At 38.6% G+C, this 24,680-nt stretch overlaps 1 protein-coding gene across 1 annotated transcript in view; it reads right to left on the minus strand.

Moving 5' to 3' along the window:
- The window catches only part of ugcg (UDP-glucose ceramide glucosyltransferase), a 64,223-nt gene extending 39,873 nt beyond the window's left edge, over positions 1-24,350 (minus strand). The window contains exons 1-2 of the mRNA XM_022680929.2: positions 24,178-24,350; positions 1,015-1,156 (exon numbers count right to left, since the gene is read on the minus strand). Coding sequence (XP_022536650.1) covers positions 1,015-1,156; positions 24,178-24,275 — 240 coding nt within the window. The 5' untranslated portion in view covers positions 24,276-24,350. The remainder of the gene's footprint in view (positions 1-1,014; positions 1,157-24,177) is intronic.
- Positions 24,351-24,680: the final 330 nt, after the last annotated feature.

A 24,680-nucleotide genomic window follows, 5' to 3' on the forward strand; every position in this document is an offset into this window, starting at 1 on the left:
CTCAGGGTTCCTCATTGTAGCGCTGTAGCGGTTAGCCAATAATGCTAATGCTCCAGCCTTAGTGCTGGAGAAATTCGTATACCTTATGTTACTGTAAATAAACAGAAGCTCTTTACTCACCCAAATAAACAGTTTTCAGGAGAGAAATCTGTGTAGATTAACATCCAGCGCTCATTTAAATTTAAAAGAAAAATGTTTTTTGTTTACTCAACTTACCCCCCGCCCCCCCCCCCTTATATGAACCTTACAGTGCGAAAAATAAATAATTGTTTAATATTTTTCAAATATTTCAAAGTGATAACCCAGAACTTACACCTGAGACACAGTGCAAACATTTCACAAAATGTTTACCATCTATAAATCTCTGTTTTTTCCACCCCTACTACACCAGATCACCACCACACCAGATCACCACACACCCAGCACTGTACTGCAGGTTCAGACGCTAGGCCACAGGGTGGTACACATATATTACACCATCCAGATCCAGCCCATCCTATTCTTTATTCTCAGTGCTGTAACCCAGCAACCCTGATCCACAGAACAGAGGGATCATCATTACTGTAGATTACCTAGGCAGAGTTTAACCTGTCCTCTGAGGAACGCACATCACGGCGGGGAGCTCAGCTTTATTACTGTATTAATCCTCCTGCTGTCTGTTCTGCAGAAAGAAGCTGATTGAGAAACTCTAAATTCTGCTAAAGTTGGCTGGTTACCATTTGAGACAAGTGGGCGTCTGGTAAAATAAAGCAGCAATGAAAACACAGGCTCAGATCTGATTTGTCTAATGCGTAAAAGCCAAAAAACAAAGCCTGAATTCTGCGTGATTTGACCATTCACATTCATGTCGCATGTCATATTTAAGAAATGTCATCCTTTACTTTACTTTTTTTGTACAGTGCTAACATAGCTGTATCTGAAAAGAAGTACCTGCTATTCACAGAGTACCCTGGACACTCACTTGTAAATCTGATTGGTCAGTGGAGCAGTGAACAGTACTGAAGAAGATCTTACCTTTGGGTAATCCAGCTCGAAGAAGGTCTCGAGATTATTCACTAGATTGGGATCGACTCCTTTCAGGGGTTTCAGCAGCGAGATCCCGGCCAGTTTACTGTAGGGCTGCTTATCAGTCGCCTTCTTATTGAGATGCAAGCGGCTGCAAAAAAACAAGAAACAAAACTCTGATTAGTTCTTTTTTATTCTGTAAAAAAATCATGATGTAAAATAGATTCAAAACTATATCTAAATTTAGGATTGACTAAACTTGCATTTTAAAATTCTAAAAAGTGTCCAGACAGTTCTACCCAATTGTGTATTGTGTAGTTTAAAATATATACAGTTTAGTAAAATATCACACAGAGCCTTTATTCGATATTTGAGGCTAAAACTGAAACAGTTACTGTAAACTCCTGCTGCAGCTTTCAGCTCTACAGATGTATATATATTTATTTGTGTCTACAGACTAGGTCATACCATGTTTTAAACCACACTGAACAAATGGGCTCTTCAAAAGAAAAAACATACATACATACATACATATATATATATATATATATATATATATATATATATATATATATATATATATACACATACAGTGCTGGCCAAAATTATTGGCACCCCTGCAATTGTCAGATAATACTCAATTTCTTCCAGAAAATGATTGCAATCACAAATGCTTTGGTATTAATTTCTTCATTTATTTTGCTCGCAATGAAAAAACACAAAAGAAAAAGAAAAAAAAAGTCAAATCAATTATCATTTTACACAAAACTCCAAAAATGAGCCGGACAAAAGTGTAATACTTGGTAGCACAACCTTTAGATAAAATAACTACGAACAACCGCTTCTGGCAACCATCAATATGTTTCTTACAATGCTCTGCTGGAATTTTAGACCATTCTTCTTTGGCAAACTGCTCCAGGTCCCTAAGATTTGAAGGGTGCCTTCTCCAAACTGCCTTTTTGAGATCTCTCCACATGTGTTCTATGGGATTCAGGTCTGGACTCATTGCTGGCCACTTTAGGAGTCTCTAGTGCTTTCTCTCAAACCATTTTCTAGTGCTTTTTGAAGTGTGTTTTGGGTCATTGTCCTGCTGGAAGACCCATGACCTCTGAGGGAGACACAGCTTTCTCACACTGGGCCCTACATTACGCTGCAAAATTTGTTGGTAGTCGTCAGACTTCATAATTTCATGCACACGGTCAAGCAGTCCAGTGCCAGAGGCAGCAAAGCAACCCCAAAACATCAGGGATCCTCAAACATCACGGTAGACACAGGAACATTCAGGTCTTTGGAGATGGACTTGTAGCCTTGTTCTGCCCAGTTCTGATTGACAGTTCTTTAGTCTTCTTTGTTTTCTCCATGCTCAATGTGGTACACACAAGGACACATGACAGAGGTTGAGCCAACTTTAATCCATTTTAACTGACTGCAAGTGTGATTTAGTTATTGTCACCACCTGTTATGTGCCACAGGTAAGGAACAGGTGCTGTTAATTACACAAATTAGAGAAGCATCACATGATTTTTCAAAAGGGTGCCAGTACTTTTGTCCACCCCCTTTTTATGTTTTGTGTGGAATTATATTTAATTTGGCTTTTTGACTATTCTTTTTGTGGCAAATTAAATGAATATTTTAATATCAAAGCATTTGTATTAGCAATCATTTTCTGGGAGAAACGGAGCATTATCTGACAGAATTGCAGGGGTGCTAATACTTTTGGCAAGCACTGTATATGTATATTTATATAACATGTTTGAAATGTATTGTTGTAAGTTACTGTATTTTGGGAGCTTTCAGGAATTCATGAATAAATAAACAACTGGATCTTGTTTAAATGGATTAAGAGAGATATTTGTGTGCGTTTTTATCAAGATGGTGAAATTTGGTGACAGGTTTTCGTTATGACGTACAGATAAACATCTGATATCAAAACATGTCTTGGCTGATCAACTGCATTTATTGAGTGAATTTTTCACCAAACTATTCATTTAGTATGACCAGAGGATTTAACAACGTTTATCCTGATTGGAGCTTTATTCCGATTGGACGTCCATTTTGATTGAACATCGATTCCGAGTTGATGTTTATTCTCATTGGACATCTATTCCGATTGGACCTTTATTCCGATTGGACGGTTAATCCGATTAGATGTTTATTCTGATTGGACGTTTGTTTTGATTAGACCTTGAATCTGATTGGACCTGTATTCCGATTGGATGTTTATTCTGATTGGACCTGTATTCCGATTGGATGTTTATTCTGATTGGACCTATATTCCGATTGGATGTTTATTCAGTTGGGTAATCCAGGCAGCTGTGTGAAAACTATAATAAAAACTGCCTCACAGTGAACTAACCTTGTGCACATTTCCCAATCTCACACACACACACACACACACAATTATCTAAGATCATGAGTGAGTCGGAGGGAGGAGTGATCCGACTGGTTGAGCTGCAGATCCAGTTTCAGAAATCCTCCCACAGTTTCGTCCTGACGCTTCGTTTCCTTCTTTATTACAAACACACATTCATCCTATTATCACGTCCTTTTATCACTTTTCACATCTTTATTAATTAAACAGACTGCTGTGATACTGGGCCTTTAATACTGAAATATATGTAAACAACATCTGATTCCAGATTAATGAAGCAAAACTCCAGAAATCTAACTTTAATCTCAACATGAAGAAGCTGCAGGCCAAATAGGCGGAAATACAGCGTGTAATTCATTACAAGTCTTTATTTTAGATAAGCTTTCATTTTGGACATTTAGGACTAATAAACCAATCAATGTTAAGTACCGAAACTCATTTACATACTACTTTTGTTTGTTCCAATCACCAACCATATCTGGCTCTTTAAAATGTTATATTCAGCACCTGTGTTGTAACTGCAGGCTAAAATGTGTTGGGTTTTGCGAAATTAAAAAATAATAATTTCATATAAACTATTTGGTTTTTTTTCAGTCACGGATAATTTAGACTGAAGAACGAAGGGTTTATTCTGAAACTGAAACTTGAGTATTACTGAGTAATGCATTGCTTATTGTGACATCACAAAAACAACAAATATAAAAATCAAGCTGTTCTTTTATGGACAGGTGTTAAGGAGGGCTGTTCTTGTAGGAACGTGTCTATTAGCTGATTTTTAATTGGTATAGCTGTAATGCTTTACTGTGTGCACTATTTAACGTGCATTTGTGCAATATGTATAACGTGGAATATTTTTCAACCTTTTCAGCTACTAATTATTTGTTATTTATTTACTATTAGTCCTTGTGCAATAATACAGTCCACACCCTACCATAATCATCCTAATCCATAATCTCCTCTGACCTTATTTTGGCTGCACTAGATCTATATATTTTTTGTTCATTATATTTTAGTATTTTTTTAATATATTTATATAACCTTTTGTATATATAGATTTATTATTATTTGTTTATATATTCCCCTGAACTGTTTCTCTGTCCTTCCCTCTGTGCTGCTGAAACATTGCAAATTTCCCCATTGTTGGAATAATAAAGGATCATCTTATCTTAACTGAAACATTTTCTCAGTTTAGTTTCCACATATGGACAATTAGGACTAAAAAGGAAACAGTATGTTCTGAAACTTTATTATATACTATTAAAAAGCTTGATATTGGTCCTGTGGAAAGAGATTTTCTAAATAAACCTCACAACAACTAATAACTCAAAATGAGCCATTCTGACTCGTTTGTGTAAATAAACACTGCTTTAATCCACTACAGTCTCTCAGCACGTCTCTATATAACATCTCTCTCCTGATCTCAGGATTTAATGTTCAGTTACTGAGGAGGAGGATCTTCAGGAGAGGAACTCTCTCTGAATAAAAGCTCCTGATTTGAGGATCTGCAGCTGCAGCTGGATCTACTCAAACCAGAATAACTGAGAATAAATGAGCAGAAAAGAGACTAATGAGCTTCAGAGGAAGTGCTGTTTAAGACTTCCTGTACAGACCGTCTCTCAGCTCCGCCTCCTGTTTGCTATTAGTCTGGGAACTGAGCAGCAGCAGTTCTCCAGAACCGACTAAACCCATCAATACAGAACTCAAAACAGAACCCGATCACCACCGGGAAACCCGGGTCAACAGAACCTTCTACAAACTCAAACAATGAACACGAAAAACAGGACTTTAAAACAGTGAGAACACTGAACTGGTGTGATCACGTTCTATAAATGTGATTGCTTACAAATCACATTCTAGAATGTGATTTGCTGGAGTGTGAATGCTTCTGATCGAATTCTAGAAGAGCGTGAATGTGTGTAATCGCATTGACAAATGCTTGTGATCACAATCTAGAACAGTGCGAATGATTTTTATCGCATTCTAATAGAGCATTAATGATTGTGATCGAATTCTATAAATGTGAATGCTTGTGATCACATTCTAAAACACTTTGCATGCTTTTGATCACAATCTAGAAGAGCATAAATGCTTGTGATTGAATTCTAGAACAGTGCGGAAGTTTGTAATTTTATTCTAAAATTTGACAAAATGCTTTTGATAGCATTCTTGAACTTCATTGATCTTCGTAACATTCTAGAACACAAACTTTTGTGATAAACTCCAGAACAGCATGAATTCTTGTGATTGTATTCTAAAGCATCACAAACGGCTCAGATAAAATTGTAAAACATCTGAAATGGTTGTGGTTAAATTCCAGAACAGTGTAAATGGTTGTGAGTAGGTTCTGGAGCAGTGTGAAAGTGAGGAAAACATTCTAGAACAAATAAACACTATTACAGCTCAACAACTAAACACTTGGGATTATTGTGTATTCTGGATCAGTGTATAGAAATAAAGAACTAAAACCCCATTACTGTAACTCAGAACACGATGGTGATAATCACTACACTGATCACACAGTGCACAGATCAGTATGGTGAGATAAACAATAGTGTGCTGTCGCACCGAAACCGGGTGAGAGAGCGGCTCTTAAATAGGTTCTGGTGTTGGATTATCCTGATCGCTGCGGGACCGGCGTGCACCTGTCTCACTTCCTTTAGTGAACGTCACACACAGACAGGGTTATCACCCCTCAGGAATGGATAAAGTGTGATATGTGAGAAAGTGAAACATGCACGTGCACACTTGTGCACACACATGAACTCACACATGAATTGTTCGGGTAAACTCTTCACCCTCCTGAACTCGGTTAGTGGTGTGTAGTGGTGTGTAGTGGTATATAGAGCTGTGTAGAGGTATATAGAAGTATGTAGAGGGTATGTAGAGGTATGTAACCTCTGAACCCGTGAGCAGCTCTTATCTTGAGCAGTTAAGGATCTGATCCGCTCTGTTCTGGGCTAAAGGTTCACGTTTCTGATCCAGACTAAACTACAGCTACACTTATTAACACTAGAGTGTGAATAAAATATGATTCAGCAGCACAATTACATTAATAAATGTATTTATTTATTTATGAAAGCTGCCAGAAATAAAGAGTTGAGCAGGTTTTTCACCCACCAGTTTATAAAGTAAAAAATGAGTGAGTACCGTTTGGCACTACCCTTGTTACTGAGTGCACGCTGACACAAAAAGAGGTAAAACCAATCCTAATCTGGAGGCTCAAAACTAGAGAGTGAAAAAGTGAAAAAAAAAAAAACAGAATCTCAAATTCTGCAGGAATACCCAGTCACATTTGGGAATGAGTGGTCAAGCTGAGCTGGGGAACCAATCAAAACCTCTAATTTAATGGTGGGAGACAGTCAAAACCAAACCAAACTAGAGAACCCAACAGAATCTGAAACCTGAAATCAGAAACATGGATGGGATGGTCTTGATTGTTGAAAGAACCAAACAAAACCTCTATTTCAATGCTGCGGGAGGAGAAGTCAAGCTAAGCAGGGGAACCAATTAAAACTTCCAATTTGGTGGGAGAAGGTCAGAACCAATCAACAAATTTTAAGTGGGCCAAAACTAGAGAACCCTACAGAATCTAAAACCAAAAATAAAATAAAAAACCTGATTGGTAAAAGAACCAATCAAAACCTCAAATTCGATGTTAGTAGACAGCCAAAGACAGAGGAAGTACCAATCAAAATGTATGATGGGCACGATCAAACTAGTCTGACAAAAAAATAAAATACTTAAATAATTAAATTATGCATTGCTGCATTTTATATGTGAGCATGCACAACTTGGGATGAATATAATTCATTAAGAAAATATTGATTCGTAGACTTTGCTGTGGAGAAGAGTGAATACTGCTCTGTATAAAAATGAAGAGAGCACTTCAGTTTCTGAATCAGTTTCTCTGATTTTGCTATTTATAGGTTTATGTTTGAGTAAAATGAAGATTGCTGTTTTATTCTATAAACTACAGACAACATTTCTCCCAAATTCCAAATAAAAAAATATTGTCATTTATTTGCAGAAAATGAGAAATGACTGAAATAACAAAAAAGATGCAGAGCTTTCAGAGCTTTTCAATTAATGCAAAGAAAACACGTTTATGTTTATAAAGTTTTAAGAGTTCAGAAATCAATGTTTGGTGGAATAACCCTGGTTTTTAATCACAGTTTTTTTTCATGCATCTTGGCATCATGTTCTCCTCCACCAGTCTTACACGCTGCTTTTGGATAACTTTATGCTGCTTTACTCCTGGTGCAAAAATTCAAGCAGTTCAGCTTGGTTTGATGGCTTGTGATCATCCGTCTTTCTCTTGATTATATTACAGAGGGTTTTAATTTGGTAAAATTTAAAGAAACTCGTCCTTTTAAAGTGCTCTCTTATAATTTTTTTCAGAGCTGTAGCTTTGGTTCATATGAGGATTTCTCGGCTGGACGCGTCCCTCTTACGCTCTATTTAGTAAGAGGGGCAACATCGCATTTCTCCACTTCCCTGCAGCGCTAAACCCTCCGAATAAAAGAGGAATGAAATGCTGTGTGGCGACACACTGAAGAACACAGTGTTAAAGATCCTTATCAAACACCCTTTTGCAAGTTATGACATTGCAAAATATAGCAAACTTCAACCAATCACAGTCTTTTTCTAAACGTCACAGGAATTGAGTTTGAAAGAGGCTTTTCTGCGAGTGTAAATCAATGTTCCTATATTACCAAAAAGGGTTATTTATTTTCGTAGGTGTGTAACAATTAATTCTATCTGCAATTTAAATTGATTAAATGTGATTCAGGTCAGAGTTTTATTCCGTTCACACTTTTACTTTGTGAACTTAAACAGAGTTTCAATGTGAACACAACTCACAATCGACATCATGATAACACTGAGAGGCACAAGGTCCAGGATTTGGGTGTAAAAGGTTTTTTTTCAGCATAATCAGCGTTCCTACAATCCAGAAAAGGTGATTTATTTGTGATGTCAGTCTGTATCAATTCAGTCAGTAAAGATTAGGAACTAAACTAACTGATTCTTCTTGAATCAGCAAAAATAAACTACTGTTTACAAAATTACTTCACTCCAATTCATCACATGCCATTATCATATTTAAGTTTTGCCCCATTTACAAAAACATTTCAACCTGAAATTTGAATGGAAGAGAAATCCAGATATAATTGAGGTCATACAAAGTTCAGGATTTGAGTGTAAACAGGGCTTTTCTGTGGATGTTTTGCTATATTAGTGCTGTAGGTTTCTAACAATTCACTTCATGTTATTAACCAGAATTTTTTTTTTTTTTTTAAGTTTAAATGTAGACAGACAGACAAACAAATTCTTTAGTTATCCTGAAGGATATTTAACAGCCAGCAATAACAGGGGTGATACAGTATAATCAGAAAAGAAGCAATTAAAGGTTCAGTAAGAAAATGAAAACTATAAATTGGATATATACAAGGATATATAAATACAAAAATACAAAAACACTATACAAAGTATGAAGGTATCCTGACCATAAATAGGAGGTAATAGTGCAGTAATACAAAATAAATAAGGTAAAAAGGGAAAAACAGGTATCAGCATATACAACTATACTGAAAAATATAAACCTGCGCAAGTATTGTATTGTATTTAGTAGAATGTAAAAGTGTCCAGGAGTGAAAAAATACAGTAAATGTACAGTAAAGTGACAGTTAAGGTTGTGTTTAAAAAAAAAATATTCTTCGATTTAAATTATCCGATATCGATTCATAAGTTCCTGGGTGTGCACGTCACAGAGGACCTCTCCTGGAGCACCAACTCAGCGTCACTGGCCAGGAAGGCAAATCAGCGTCTCTACTTTCTCCGCAAGCTGAGAAGAGCTGAAGCCCCCACCCCCATCATCACCACCTTCTACAGAGGGGCCATCGAGAGCATACTGACCAGCTGTTTCACCGTGTGGTACGGGGCCTGCACAGCATCCTGCCGCAGGACCCTCCAGCGCATTGTGAGAGCAGCTGAGAAGATTGTTGGCACCTCTCTCCCCTCCCTTCAGGACTTGTACAGCTCCCGCCTCACACGGAAAGCCCTCCGTCTGGCAAGAAATCCCTCCCACCCACTACACAGCTTCTTCAGCCTGCTGCCATCAGGGAGGAGACTGCGGAGTCTCGGGGCGAGGACCAGCAGACTGCGAGACAGCCCCATCCATCAGGCTGTGAGGATGCTGAACTCTCTTCCTGCTCTACCCCCATCCCAATCCTGCCCCTAGCACACACTCACTCAGCATCCTGAACCCCCCCACTAATAAAGTACTGAAACTCTGCACTACAATGCACAAAGTACTGGTCCCTTCCAAACGGACTTGCACTACACAACACCTGCACTACTGATATACTTGCACTGTCTATACGCACTTTAATTCCACTTAATAAAACTGTGAACTTTAAGGACTTACGCACCCATTCACTTTACCAGCCTTAAGCTATATACCATATACCGCATTTGCACTACTGTTATTTACTATTTTTACTGTCATTCCATCTCAATCACCATCAATATTGCACTATTGTCTTACGTATGTTTATTGTGTCTTGCTGTATTGAACATATAGTGTCTCCCACTCTTTTATATTATAATTATATATCTATTTTTTTACTTATTTACTTATATTTATATATCTATTCCTCCCCCACACCACTGCACCTTGTTTCTGTCTCATGTATGTCTATTTGTGTCCCTGCTGTATTGTACACATAGTGTCTCCCACTCTTTCTTTTATTTTATCTATTATCTGTACTTGCTGTAAAATTGGGAAGGAGAGTAACGTAATTTCAATTCTCTGTATGTCCTGTACATATGCAGTATTGACAATAAAACTACTTGACTTGACTTGACTTGACTTGACTAAACCCGAATTGATCTTTAGAAATAGCCCCTTTTCCCGTTTATCTCGCGAGCACTGCCCTCATTCGAATGAATTGCCGGTGAACGACACAACACCAGTGATCTGGAGTCACACTGCGGGGAGTTTTTTAAAATGTAAGTCATTTTTTTTCTGTATTTTCACTCACTGCTGCCTGTGTTTATCAAACTACTACATTTAACACTGTTTTAAGTTGTTTCCAGTGTTGTTTTCACCTGTACTTTATTTAAAGTAAGACCTGACCGGCTGAATCCACTGTTAGCTTAGCAGGTTAGCTGATCCCCCTTTAGCCTGTTAAACTCTAATCGGGACCTTGTGAATCGGAATCGAATTGAACAGGCAAATCAGCGACGATACCCACCCCTAGTGACAGTAGTGTTCAGTAGTGCAATATTACAGATTGTACAGATTGCTCCTCATCTGTCCTTCTAACTCTTTCAATGCTTGTCATAATAAAAATCCATGTTTAAGTCTAAAGTAGCCAAACAAATTCGGTGTAAAACTAAAGCCTCCAAACCAGCCCAACGTCAACCACCCAGTAATACTAATGGCCAAACAATCCCACAAAAAGATATATTACATTAAAGTATTGCTGGTTAAAGTTGTCAAGCTACAACATGCTAACCTAAACTTATTTCAGTCACAACCGCTACTGACCTCCTCAGTAACAAGTCCTCAACTGTGTAGACCATCAATTAAAAATAAATAAAAAAAATAGTTTAAAAAGGGCCTGAATCAAAATGATCAAAAATTACAAAACAATACAGCAAAAAAAAAAATCTATTGAATATTTGTACCACTATATATGTTACCATCTGCTATTAAATTCACTTGGATATGAATCACAAAACAAGGATGACTATTCAACATCAGAATCAGAATCTAAATTAAATATTTAAACAACTGAAGCTGCAGATTAAGCAATCGTTAACCTCAGAACTTCACTCCAGAAGAAAGAGGAGGAGAAAGTTGAGAGAGTACCGACAGTAGGGAGTGTGTTCTCACACTTTCAGCGTTATGAGTGACCTCACACCACAGAGTCATGTGTTCTTAGAAAACGCAAAAACGTCCAATAACCTCAGACCCTCTCTAAAAAAACAAACTCAGACTCTCTCTGGAGGAGGGAACAGTGCTGAAGTGGAAACCTCCTTACTAGGGGTGGGCGATATGGCCCTCAAATAATATCATGACATTTCATGGTAAATTTGCGATAACGATACTCTTGGCGATATGACAAAACACTGAATAAAAAAAAAATAATTTCAAGAATACACTACTGTAACAAAATAAAAATGTAATGTGTAATGTTATTACTGCATACGATATATGATATGGCACACCCCTAACTGAGATATAAAAAATACAAGAATTATATCAGATTTACAGTAACAGAAGTCAATGACCAAGAATGCCATGATACTAATAATGATTATAATAATAATGCACTCCAAATATCTCCATATATCCAAAAGAAATGATACTGGACAGATATAATCTGTCTCTAGTAGATATATAATGGGAAATGAGAACAGTGAATTTTTTGATAAAATCTTTTGATAAAAACTGTAAAAAAAATAAAAAAATAAAAAAAAAAGTAGAACCCTGATGTGATAATTAGGGGTGGGTGATATGGCACCATATTTCAGGGTATAATATCAATAATCACCATATTCAAAAATGTTGGTGATTATTATTATTATTATTATTATTATTGTGTACGATAAGATATGATATGGCACACCCCTATTCCTTACCACATGAAATGCACAGCCTTGATTGGTCCCTGCTAATATAAATCGAATACTGTACGATAAACAGCACAATAGTGTTAAGGATTATATTTTCAACAGTAACTCGTAACATGATCAGGGTGCAGCTTCAGATATTGAGTAAGCATGTTAGCAGAGCTTCTGCCAGTATTTTCTTATTTGAACTGTGTAATACGTCACAGTAATCTGTGTGCTTTGTAGCCTCCGAACCTGCCCACCACCAATCCCACAGTCCCAGGTTGCCAGGTATAGAACGCAACAGAATGGAAACATAGACAAGATTGAGCTGGCTATTTCTGTCTTATTTCTCATCTATTTGAAATAGATAGCAGTTAGCTAAAGTGACCTGAAAGGGTTTAAACACATTTTTACACATAAGCTAATAATAAAAATTGATTAAAATCTATAGAGTTTTGCAAAACTTGAACATATTGATAGTTTCTTTCAGTAACATTTACTTTTAAAATAACACGCTTCACTTTAGGGCTGAACGATTAATCGTTTTTTTTTTTATTGAAATCGCGATTTGAATGGACGTGATTTTTTTCCCTTGAAATTTAAAAATAAAACTGACAACTGCATTTAATCTGAGAACCCTGTAAATATTGTATGTGGGAAATTATTTATAATTATATTTGATAATATGTTAACCACTAATACAGATTTAGGGTTTAATGGATAAAAATACTCACAGTTTAAATCACAATTGTAATATTCTGTGGAAAAATTGCAATTATTTTCCCAAATGCAGTTCTACTTGACTGTTTAACAGAACAAATTAATATCACACCAACATCTAACTTTTCTCTGCCAGCCTGGTCATTCATGCAGCTTCCAACAACCCAGAGGGGGGTGAATACAAGCCTTGCCAGCTAAACACACACATACACACACATACATACACACAAGAAAGGTGATCTTCTGGAAGCACATATGTGACTAAAGCTGCCAACTGGGTTGCGGTCAAGCAGGACACACTTCACACCTCACTCTCCAGCACAGGCCTGTCCCCCGTCTCTGTCCCGGAGTCCAGAGTCTCCACCAGCTGAGACCAGGCCTGTCATAATAACTATTTTATGATATATTGTACGATACACATCAGCTCACAGACGGGGCTCCGGCAGCTGATGGAAAGCATGACCAGGATTTGAAATTTCTCCATATATTTTATGATTTGTCATTTATGTAATTATCATGACAGACAGGCCTAAATCTTATAAAAATAAAATCAAATAGAATAAATATTGCATCGTTAAAACTAAGCTGACATACAGTTTCACATTAATGGGCTGTCCTCGATAAGTAAAATTACTGAAGGTATGTTCATTTATTGTATGACAAGTAGATAATGTAATTACTGGTTGAGACCCCACCCCTCCTCTCCTCTTCAGCCTCAATGAGGTAAATCTGCACCAACTCCAGAAACAAAGATTCCATTTTAAACCAGTAAGCTGTACTGTAGAAGCGCTCCCGAGCACACTCTGCTCTTTTATTCACAGACATTAATCAATTAAACTCAATAAGGACAGAATAAAGAGGACTCTGCCCAAAACTTGCACCGACCAATCAACAAAAAACAAGCAGCCTGCATGGCCCTGTTAACTAAACACAACCAGCAGAGCTTCATACTAGAGCTGCACGATACTGGGAACAATTTCACCAGCCCCGCCCCCCACCCGCGTGCTGTCTCACGCCCGGACCAATCAAGAGCTGAGTCAGCGTCAAGCTCTCAAAACCCGTGAAAAACAGTAAAACAACAGTAATCGGCCCTATAATCAGCATTTAAATTTAAAGTATTTGTTTAAAAGGTAAATAAAAGCGTTTGTTTTCCTGGGATTAAAAGCGTGAATTCAGCTGTAACTGGAAATATCTGCACTGCTAAACTGTGCTGGACTGAGGTGCACAGCTTTCCACACGTGCTCATGTTTACAAGCACGTGCCCAAATATGTGGATGGAGGCCAGTCGGTCCTAAAACCCTTCGCCCCACCACCACCCCCCCCCTCCGCTTCTCAGGCAGCAGCAGCCTGTCACTCGCACAGACACAGAGGGAGTGCTGTGTATCATCTTCTTGTGTTGAGAATCAAAAAATAAAACACTGCAGCATGACGTGTTTGATTAAATTGCCTTAAGTAACATCGCACGCCCTGCGATGTGAGTATTGTGCATGCGTACATCACAATGGAGATGCTCAAACGATATATCGTGCAGCACTAATTAATATACAGAAGCAGCTGTGACCCATGCCTATACCCTGTTTGTATCTGATCCTTTAATGACCTGATGATTCAGGATTAATGATTCAGTGGACAGACAGTAAATACAGGGTGAGTCAAAAGTCACAGGACACACTTTTTATTTCAGAAACAAAAGAGAAAGCACAAACTCAAACTCATTAACATATTCACATCTGAGAAAACCAACTATTGGTGTGAAAACACCCAGAAACACCCATTAAACTGGATCATCAGCAGAGAGTCTGTGCCTGTGCATATTCTAACAACAAAATGAACTCTGAGCTGTGCTGAACTCCAGTACTGCAGAGCTGACCTACAGCAGGTTCTGCAGGTTCACTGACCCACAAAAATAATAATGAGCTTCTGCTTAAATTACATTTAGAAAGACCTTTGTGTATCACAATTACATTTCTTTCAAATAATATTGTCCTAAAAATAATTGCGATAAACAGTATTATTGTGATTTTACGAATATTTAATGCCACTGAAATAATTTATTTATATATAATATAAATATAATAATACATTTCTCCTAAAGCACAATAAACTAGAGCTGCACGATATTGGGGGGAAAAGAGCATTGCAAAACTTTTTCTTTTTGCAATATACTGTATATATTTTGATAGTAGACGGATGCAATTTAACTTTATTAAATTAATATTAATATGCATTTTGTGTGTGTAATTAAAATGATATTGGGCAGGAATTTGGCCAAAGACTAAATAATGTGGCAGGTTTATGTACTTAATGTCGTTATGCATTGTTTTTCAATAAAATTGTTAGTTTGCACTATTATTCAGCCAATTTTACTTAAATTCAGTTGCCAGCATCGTAATATTGGGTAAAGGTGCTACATAAAAATCTGCGACTTAATTAAAATTCTTTTTGTATTAAGCAACTAAAAGGTTTGAAAAATAGTAGGATGTTATTTTACACGTCATATCACACACCCTGTGATGTGACTACAGCATATGTGCACATTGTGATGGCAATGCTGAAATGAAATATTGGGCAGCCCCACAATAAACATTTAATATACAAAATATTTGTATATTAAATGTTTGGTGGCGCTGATTACCTAAATAAGACAAGGGCACACTAGCAGGGCTAGCAGGAACTTCAAGCTACACCAGACTGCTCTTTTACTTTTTTTTACTTTACTTTCACTTCAGATACGCTGTAGCAGCAACAGCAAACGCGCTTTTTCGGACAAGGTTGGGCGATTCTCACTTGAGCGGGGCGTGGCAAACCCCCTCTTTCACACTTTCTCTGTTTGCGGACCTCGGGGGCGTTACTCACGGCTTTAAAAGACAGTCTGGTGGCGCTGATTTCCTATATCGCCCGCAGCTGTGCGCAATCTAGAATCCTATTTCGTCACTCACACTCGCCGAGGCGTCAGCCGAAGGCGTCAGCTGTTGTGTGATGACCCTCTCGTGTGAAGAACAACGCGGGTAAAGACCTGCGAGTCTACCTGCGCGAGTCCACCGAGCAAGGACACTGACAAGGCAGCCCGTCCTACTGCCTCCTAAAATGTGCTCCCAACACATCTCAGTTATTTCCGGCACGCACAGAAGGCGTAAAAACACAAACAGGCGCCAGGATCATACTAACCTGCGTCCACTAAAACAAACCACGCCCACTACTACCTCATTCTCTGTTGGGCTATGGAACTGCCAGTCGGCTGTTAATAAAGCAGACTTTATCGCCTCTTATGCGAATCATCAGTCATTACAACTGCTGGCACTGACTGAAACTTGGATCAAACCTGAAAATACTGCTACTCCGGCGGCTCTTTCCAATTATTATTCCTTCTCCCACACTTCTCGTCTCTCTGGACGAGGAGGTGGAACGGGCCTATTAATCGCTAATGGCTTAAAACATACTCCACTATTACCGGCAAACATATTCAATACATTTGAGTATCATGCCACACTGGTTAATACTCCAGCAAAACTTGCCATTATTGTTCTCTACCGTCCTCCTGGACAAATGGGCGAATTCACGCATGAACTTGACATGCTACTGTCTTCTATCCCCGAGCAAGATTGTCCCATGCTCATTCTAGGGGATATGAACATCCACCATGACAGTACCAGCTTCACAGACTTCCTATCCCTCATGCAGTCTTTCGAACTGGAGCAGGTCCCCAGCCCTCCAACACATAAAGCTGGCAAACATCTAGACCTGATCTTCACTCGTAACTGTGACACCGACTCTCTAACTGTCACTCCTTTGCACGTCTCAGATCCCTACTTTATGAAACTCAATGTTCATATTTCAAATAAACCCACAGCTACTCCTACTATGGTCTCGTTCCGCCGAAATCTTCGAGATCTCTCAGCAGACCAGTACTCCTCGCTGGTGACTGACAATATGCCTCCACCAGGCTCATTTTCATCACTCAATGTAAATGATGCCACTGACACTCTCTGCTCCACACTAAGCTCCTGTTTGGACAACCTCTGTCCTCTTACATCTCGAGCCATTAGCTCAAACAAACCGCAGCCATGGCTTAAAAATGACACACTCAGGGAACTACGCTCCAAACTGCCGAAAGAAAATGGCAAAAAAACAAAAAACAAGCAGACCTAAAAAATTACCAACTGCTCCTGGCTTCTTTTTCAGCCAACCTCACTACTGCTAAAGCTGAATTTTATCACAATAAATTCTGCTCTCTCACAGACTCCCGGAAACTATTTGCTACATTTAAATCACTACTCAACCCTCCGCCTCCTCCTCCGGCTACATGCCTTACGGCTGAAACACTTGCCTCATTCTTTACTGGCAAAGTGGCGGCCATCAGCAACCAGTTTACTGATGCACAATGTAGCAGTCCTACTACATCCTCTACTGCCCGGTGTCCCTCCGCCGAAGGCGTTGCTTTCTCCTCGTTCACTCCTCTCACTGAGAACGAGACACTGGCTCTCCTAACACGTAGCCATCCTACTACGTGTCCGCTTGACCCAATTCCTTCAAACCTACTGCAAACTATCGCACCTGCAATCATTCCGGCTATCACTCACACGATCAATGCCTCTTTAACTTCTGGTGTATTCCCGACTGCTTTCAAACAAGCACACGTGACACCACTGCTTAAAAAGCCTTCTCTCAACCCCGCCCAGGTTGACAACTACAGACCGGTCTCACTGCTACCCTTTCTCTCTAAAACACTAGAAAGAGCAGTTCTAAATCAGGTCTCTGGCTTCCTCTCCCAGAATGACCTTCTGGACCAGAACCAATCTGGGTTCAAAAAAGGACACTCTACCGAGACGGCTCTGTTGTCTGTGACTGAAGCGTTGAAAACTGCCAGAGCTGCAGGTCAGTCCTCAGTGCTCATTCTGCTGGACCTCTCGGCCGCATTTGACACAGTCAACCATGACTTCCTCCTAACTATACTCTCAAACATGGGGATCGCAGACAATGTGCTGTCATGGTTCAGATCGTACCTCACTGGGCGCTCGTTCAAGGTGTCGTGGCAAGGACATCTGTCCCCAGCCCGCTCCTTATCCACTGGGGTTCCCCAAGGTTCGGTACCCTTCTCTTCTCCATATACACCACCTCTCTTGGTCAGGTTGTCCGCTCACACGGATTTTCCTACCATTGCTTTGCTGATGACACCCAGCTATACCTGTCGTTCTCACCTGAAGATCACTCAATCTCTGCACGGATATCGCAGTGTCTCTCTGACATATCCTCATGGATGAAGGAGCATCACCTTCAATTAAATCTCTCAAAGACTGAACTTCTGGTTATACCAGCAAAACCATCTTTTCAACACAATTCTCTATAAGCATCGACTCTCTCTCTCTCTCACCAACAAAGGTTGCTAGGAACCTGGGTGTTCTGGTTGATGACCAACTCTCCTTCACGCACCATGTGGCCTCAGTTGCTCGGTCCTGCCACTTTGCGCTCTATAACATCCGAAAAATTTGACCGTTCTTGACGCAACAGGCCACCCAACTCCTGGTGCAAGCGGTCGTCATCTCACGCCTCGACTACTGCAATGCCCTGCTAACTGGCCTCCCGGCCTGTGTAGTAAAACCACTCCAGATGATCCAGAACGCAGCAGCACGTCTGGTCTTCAACCAGCCAAAACGGGCACATGTCACCCCGCTGCTCATTGAGCTCCATTGGCTACCAGTTGATGCTCGCATCAAATTCAAAGCTCTTACAATCGCCTACAAGGTGATGACAGAACAGGCCCCTTCCTACCTGCACTCGCTCCTGAAGGCTTACGCTACCTCCCGGCCGCTGCGCTCCTCCAATGAACGTCGCCTCGCTTTGCCAAACATTCACACAAAGCAATCCAGACTGTTCTCATACAGAGTTCCCCAATGGTGGAACAAACTACCTTCCACTACCAGATCAGGAGAATCTCTCGCTATCTTTAATAAACTCCTGAAGACAGAGCTCTTTAAAGAGCACTTACTCTCTTAACACCTCTAACACACTAACTACTTCTAACCTCATTTCCTTCTTCCTCTCCTTCACTCCTCTATCCTATTATTCCCCTTTGACCTCCTTTTATCCCTATCCAAAGATGTTTTTACCTTTAAACTTATTTTACATTGTACTTGACTATTGTAAGTCGCTTTGGACAAAAGCGTCTGCCAAATGTAATGTAATGTAATGTAATGTAATATTTACATTTCCTGTATAAATAAAACAGGAGTAAAATATAAACATTCCTAAAACAAAGTCGACATACCAGCTCAGTCACTTTACTAAGCTCTTCTGGCTGAGTAAACACAATGGGTAATATTAAGGTCAGCAAGTAACTGGCGGTAAACTAATGTGTCAAAAAAGATTCAACTGTATCCCTGGTGAATTCACTTCAACATGTAAATGTTTAGAGAATAATGTCACAAGCAATTCTGATTACATACTCATAAGTAAGCAAGATGAACTCCAGGATTAAATAAGAAACTCTACTGGCAAAAAACTAGACAATCAATTGAGACATATTGGCTTATATATTACACATTATCTCAAAATCCTTTTTGAAACACACATCTGAATAACATGACTGGTGACTTCAAATTACTCAAAATATTTGAAAATTCTGAGTAAGAGAGATTAAGGTAGATCTTAAAAGAAGTAAAATAAGCTTATACAAACATTAATGGGATTTATTGCCTTGAAAATAGATCATTTCACTTTCTAAGATTTATATTTTTGCAGTGAAGTGTACACAGAGAAGCAAGAGGATAAAAACACAGCTAGTCATCACAAACTACAGTATCATTACTGAGCACGCTCAGTCTGAAGAGCTTGACAGGCTATTATTCGTCCACGCACACACAGACAAACACACACACACACACACACACACACACACACACACACACACACACACACACACACACAGACACACAGAAACACAGACACACACACAAACAGACAGACACAATAGGGGTATAATGCATGATGGAGCTCTATCCAAAACTTTGTCCAACATCTTGACCTCAGTCATGCCAATATCTCTGAGTACAATCAAATCCTCACAGCAATGCTCCAAAATCATATAGAGACAGTTATTCCAACAAATGCAGCATAAACTCAGTTTTAAAACCTTTATTTCAGAATAAACAAATTAACAGGGCTAAAAAGCAGGTGTCCCAATACTTCTGGCCATATAAACTGCACTCCTGATGGGGAATCTCTATTAGCGGTGGTTTTAATGCAGGTTTAGGCCTAAATTTCAGGGATCTGGAATTCTGGTGGTTAGTCTTAAGATCTTTTTTTAACTGGTAGAGACATGAAAGAATGTTTAAGAAGAAACTACTTTTAAGAGGAAACCAGTCTGGGTTTTGTGTTATCTTGCACCTAAAAACAAAGAACTAAAGTAAAAGCACTTACGGATGTCTTTAATGACACAGACACAGGGAAACTGTAGGTGAATTCCCACTTCCTGTTATATTTCTGTCCACATTCATACTGATGCTAATAAACTTTACAGTAACACAATTTACTTTTGTAAAGATATAAAAATTAGCTGTGATTAGTCACATTTTTCTTAAGACTGAAACTTTTTTTATGCAAGGTTATCACAATAAGAGAGGAATACAAAGACGAGACATCATGCTTTAATTTATTCTGCTAAATACAAAATAAATATTTGTGTATTTTTTCCATAACTTATCCACCCAAGATTATATATGCCCAATTTTATTCCATTTACTCCAGTCTTACAAAAAGTGCATTATTAATATGGCATCTCAGATCATCGAATTCTGGTGAAATCCAGTGAAAATAACTACACATTCCCTTATATCACAATTAAAAACCAAATACAAATATACATTTATGTTGTGGTGACAAAGCAACATAATTAATGAAAAACTACAAAGAAACATGAATGGTGCACAATATTAAGACCTCTAAAATTGTCTGTGCAACCCTAAACACAATATACAGCTCTAGAAAAAAATAAGAGAGCACATAAAAATTATGTTTCTTTGATTTTGCCAACTTAACAAAAATTTTTGAAATATAATCAAGAGGAAGATGGATTATCACAAGCCATCAAACCAAACTGAAATGCTTGAATTTTTGCACCAGGAGTAAAGCAGCATAAAGTTATCCAAAAGCAGTGTGTAAGACTGGTGGAGGAGAACATGATGCCAAGATGCATGAAAAAAAACTGTGATTAAAAACCAGGGTTATTCCACTAAATATTGATTTCTGAACTCTTAAAACTTTATGAATATGAACTTTCTTTGCATTATTTGAGGTCTAAAAGCTCTGCATCTTTTTTTGTTATTTCAGCCATTTCTCATTTTCTGCTAATAAATGCTCTAAATTGTAGTTTAAAAAATAAAACAGCAATGTTCATTTTACTCAAATACATACCTATAAATAGCAAAATCAGAGAAACTAATTCAGAAACTGTGTGTAGCCCTATGCTAAACAGACCCAGAGTTCTTGTAGGATTCTTGTAAGAATCCGATAGCAGCTCATAACAGAGTACTACACATCACACACCACAGATTACTGTAAAGCTCCACACTACAGGAGGAAAGGAGCAATGCTCTTACAGTATTGTTCTATAACTATACTCTTTATATTAGGAAATTGTAATCTGAACTGGCAACAATGCCAAGTAGAAGAGCGTGCCTCAAGCCAGCAGACACACGGCCTCCAGACACGACAGTGAGTCTGACTTACTGCACTATCTGTCCCAATACATCCCAGTATATTTACTCTCTGATTAGACAGACCAGACCGAGGCCTTTCGTGAAACATAGAGCTTAATTCACTGTATGTGACATTTTGAAGCAGAACCATCACAAAAGAGGAAGAAGAAGAAAAGAGTGCACTATATTGTCACAATTATTCATTTATTCACTCACTCAAATGAAACACTGAACTCAGGTGTTCCTGAATCTCTTTCGTTTCCACAGGTGTTTAATTATTAAAGCAGTAGCTAGGCATGCTGGGACTGCTTCTACACAAATTAGTGAAAGTGTCTCGTGTGTGTCTCGGGTCATTGTCATGCTGGAAGACCCAGCCACAACCTATCTTTAATGCTCTTACTGAGGAAAAGGAGGTTGTTGGCCAAAATCTTGTGATGCATGACATCATCAGTCCTACTTTCAATACACTATATTGACTATATCATCAAAAGTATTCGCTCACTAATCCAGATCACTGGATGTTCCACAGGTGTTTCATAAAAGCAGCAGCTAGGCATGCTGGGACCTTTTCTACAAACCTCAGTGAAAGAACGGATCTCAGTCTCTCAGGAGCTCAGTGAACTCCAGCACTGTGGTACTGTGATAGGATGCAGCACCCGTGCAACAACAAGTCCAGTCGTGAAATTTCACTACTCACTACTAAATATTCCACAGCCAACTGTCAGTGATATTATAACAGTGGAAGTGACTGGGAACGACAGCGACTCTGTGCTCTGTCAGTGTGAAATAACAGAGCGGGGTCAGAGTAGTGCTCTGGTGTTAAGAAATAAATTCTGACACAATAATATATTATAGATACTTTTCATCCATATATGGTTTCATCACATGGTATTACTGGTACATATTTACTTCTCTTAAACATATCAAGATATAAATATGTTAAAGGTAGGCAATAAGAAGGTAGGATTTTTATGCATATAATGTCGGGTATCGTAAGTGTTTAAAGAACATTTAAAATAAAAATCAATGTACTAAAATTGGGATGGTATTGGTTTTGGTATAAGGATCTGACACTACTGATTGTGGTCATGTGTACTGAGATTATTTTTATTAGATAAATATTGTGTATCATAAAAATGTTTTTAAATATAATAATTACACTATTTTTACCATATTACTCAGCCAAAATACTATGTTATTTACAGATGACTAAAACCAACTCAGCTCACATCACATGATCTCTACAGAGATATGGAGGGAAGTCACAACTACTGCTTAAACACACACACAGTGAGTAGAAGAGTAAGTTATGGGTGAAGGGAATGGCCCCTATGTGTAACCCCACATTAGGTTCTGAATTCATACCTTTGTGCACACCTTTGCCCTGCAAAAAAAGCTACTAGCTATAATTAGCTCAGCTACATTATAAATCCACATAATCATATAAAATATACATCAAAACAGATTTACAGTAATATGCTCAATATCAAAACTAAACTGTACTTTCAATAACAATGTGTTTTTGACCTGTTTAAAAGACCATAATATAGCATAATTCATAAACAACAAGACATAGGAACAGCTAAATTAAGCTAGTTAACCTGTAAATGACATAACCTAGTTCTAGCCAAGCTTATCATATCATCACCTATCAAATAACTAACCTTGCTAACATATTTAGTTGCATAATTAGCTCAGCTGCATTATTAATCCATATAACTATACTTTTTAATGATAACATAATATGTTTTTGACACATTATGTTATCATTAAAAAGTATAGTTATAAAAGCCCACAAGAGCATAATTTTAAAAAAAAAAACTAACGTTAGATAAACTAGCTTCCAGGATATAACGTTAACTGACTGATTTACAGTAAAGCTAAACTGTACTTTTAATGATCACATGATATTTTAAGATGTTTTTAAAAGCACACAAGAGCCTAATTTAACAGGGAATGGTACAGAAACATCTAAATTAAGCTAGTTAACTAACGTTAGCTAAGCAAGCGAACACAGCTAGTTAGGGTAACTTAACGTTTGAACTAAAAATAAGCACAATTACAACCCTTTTTTATTTACACACACAGGCGTGAAACTAGCTGGTTTCTACGGCTAAAATAAAAAACGGGCAATACAAAAAACGGGTTTAAGGTAAAGAAGGAAATAATACAGCCTCTGTGCGCGGAAATACCTCCATTAATACTTTAAAAATACCCTCAGTTCCCAAAAACGAAAGAAAGCCGGTTACAGGAGGAGGAACTGCTGCTAGCTAACCGTGTAGAAGCTAACGCTAACAGTTCTCCTCTAAAAACCCGAATAAAACCTATTTAAACACACTGAGACACTCACTCACTACAGATACAGCAGATTATCTCCTTCTGGAAGAGAAAAATACACAGAATTTACACGATTTAGGCTTATAAATCTGAATTTAAACACCAGAACACACTGCGCAGCTTCACCGAGCACAGCGCTTCACCTAACGTTACCCGCTGCTGCTAAATCTGTATAAAGAATGAATCCTAACCGTAGCTGTTAGCCATTTAGCTAGCGCTGCCCCTAATAACACTATCAGCACTGTGTTTAATAATAAATATTAATATTTATACTCTTTATTTACCAGTACACACCCTGTTTACCGCATTACTACACCGACAGGACACTGACAGACCCTTATAACACAGAGAATGACACGTCTAGTGCTTCTCATTCAGACTCATAAACCCCATAAACCCCCTCTCGGCCCGGCGGATCGGAGATTTACTCACACGTAGATGATGGACATGAAATGCATGAGCCAGAGAACAATAAATAAAATCAGCCCGAAGATGGAGAAAGCCTGCAGAGCCAGATCCAGCAGCGCCATGACTGCGGAGCCCAGAGCGCACTGACTGATTCTCACACAGCAGCACTGCTGCAGCCCTGATACTGAGAGAGAGAGAGAGAGAGAGAGAGAGAGAGAGAGAGAGAGACACCGAGGGGCGGGACCTGCTGGGTGTGTTTTAGCTCTGTGTAAAATATTTCACACTTCTACTCAGTGATTAAACTCCTGCATCCTGACTGCAATTGAAAAAACAGGAGGACCAGTGAGTTTTTAGGCTTTTTTCTCGGTCACATGACATCATCTCGTTCAGTAGCTCTTTCCACTGTAGCATTTCCACTGGCTGTTGTGTTTTTAAAGTGGATCTCCGTGGAAATCGTGGCTGTCCAAAGTGTAACTATACTGTGCGGCAGTGAACAAATATCAGAGATATGCGTCCGGACGGAACTA

Source organism: Astyanax mexicanus, chromosome 20 (genome assembly GCF_023375975.1).
Source record: "Astyanax mexicanus isolate ESR-SI-001 chromosome 20, AstMex3_surface, whole genome shotgun sequence".
Lineage (NCBI taxonomy): Eukaryota > Metazoa > Chordata > Actinopteri > Characiformes > Acestrorhamphidae > Astyanax > Astyanax mexicanus.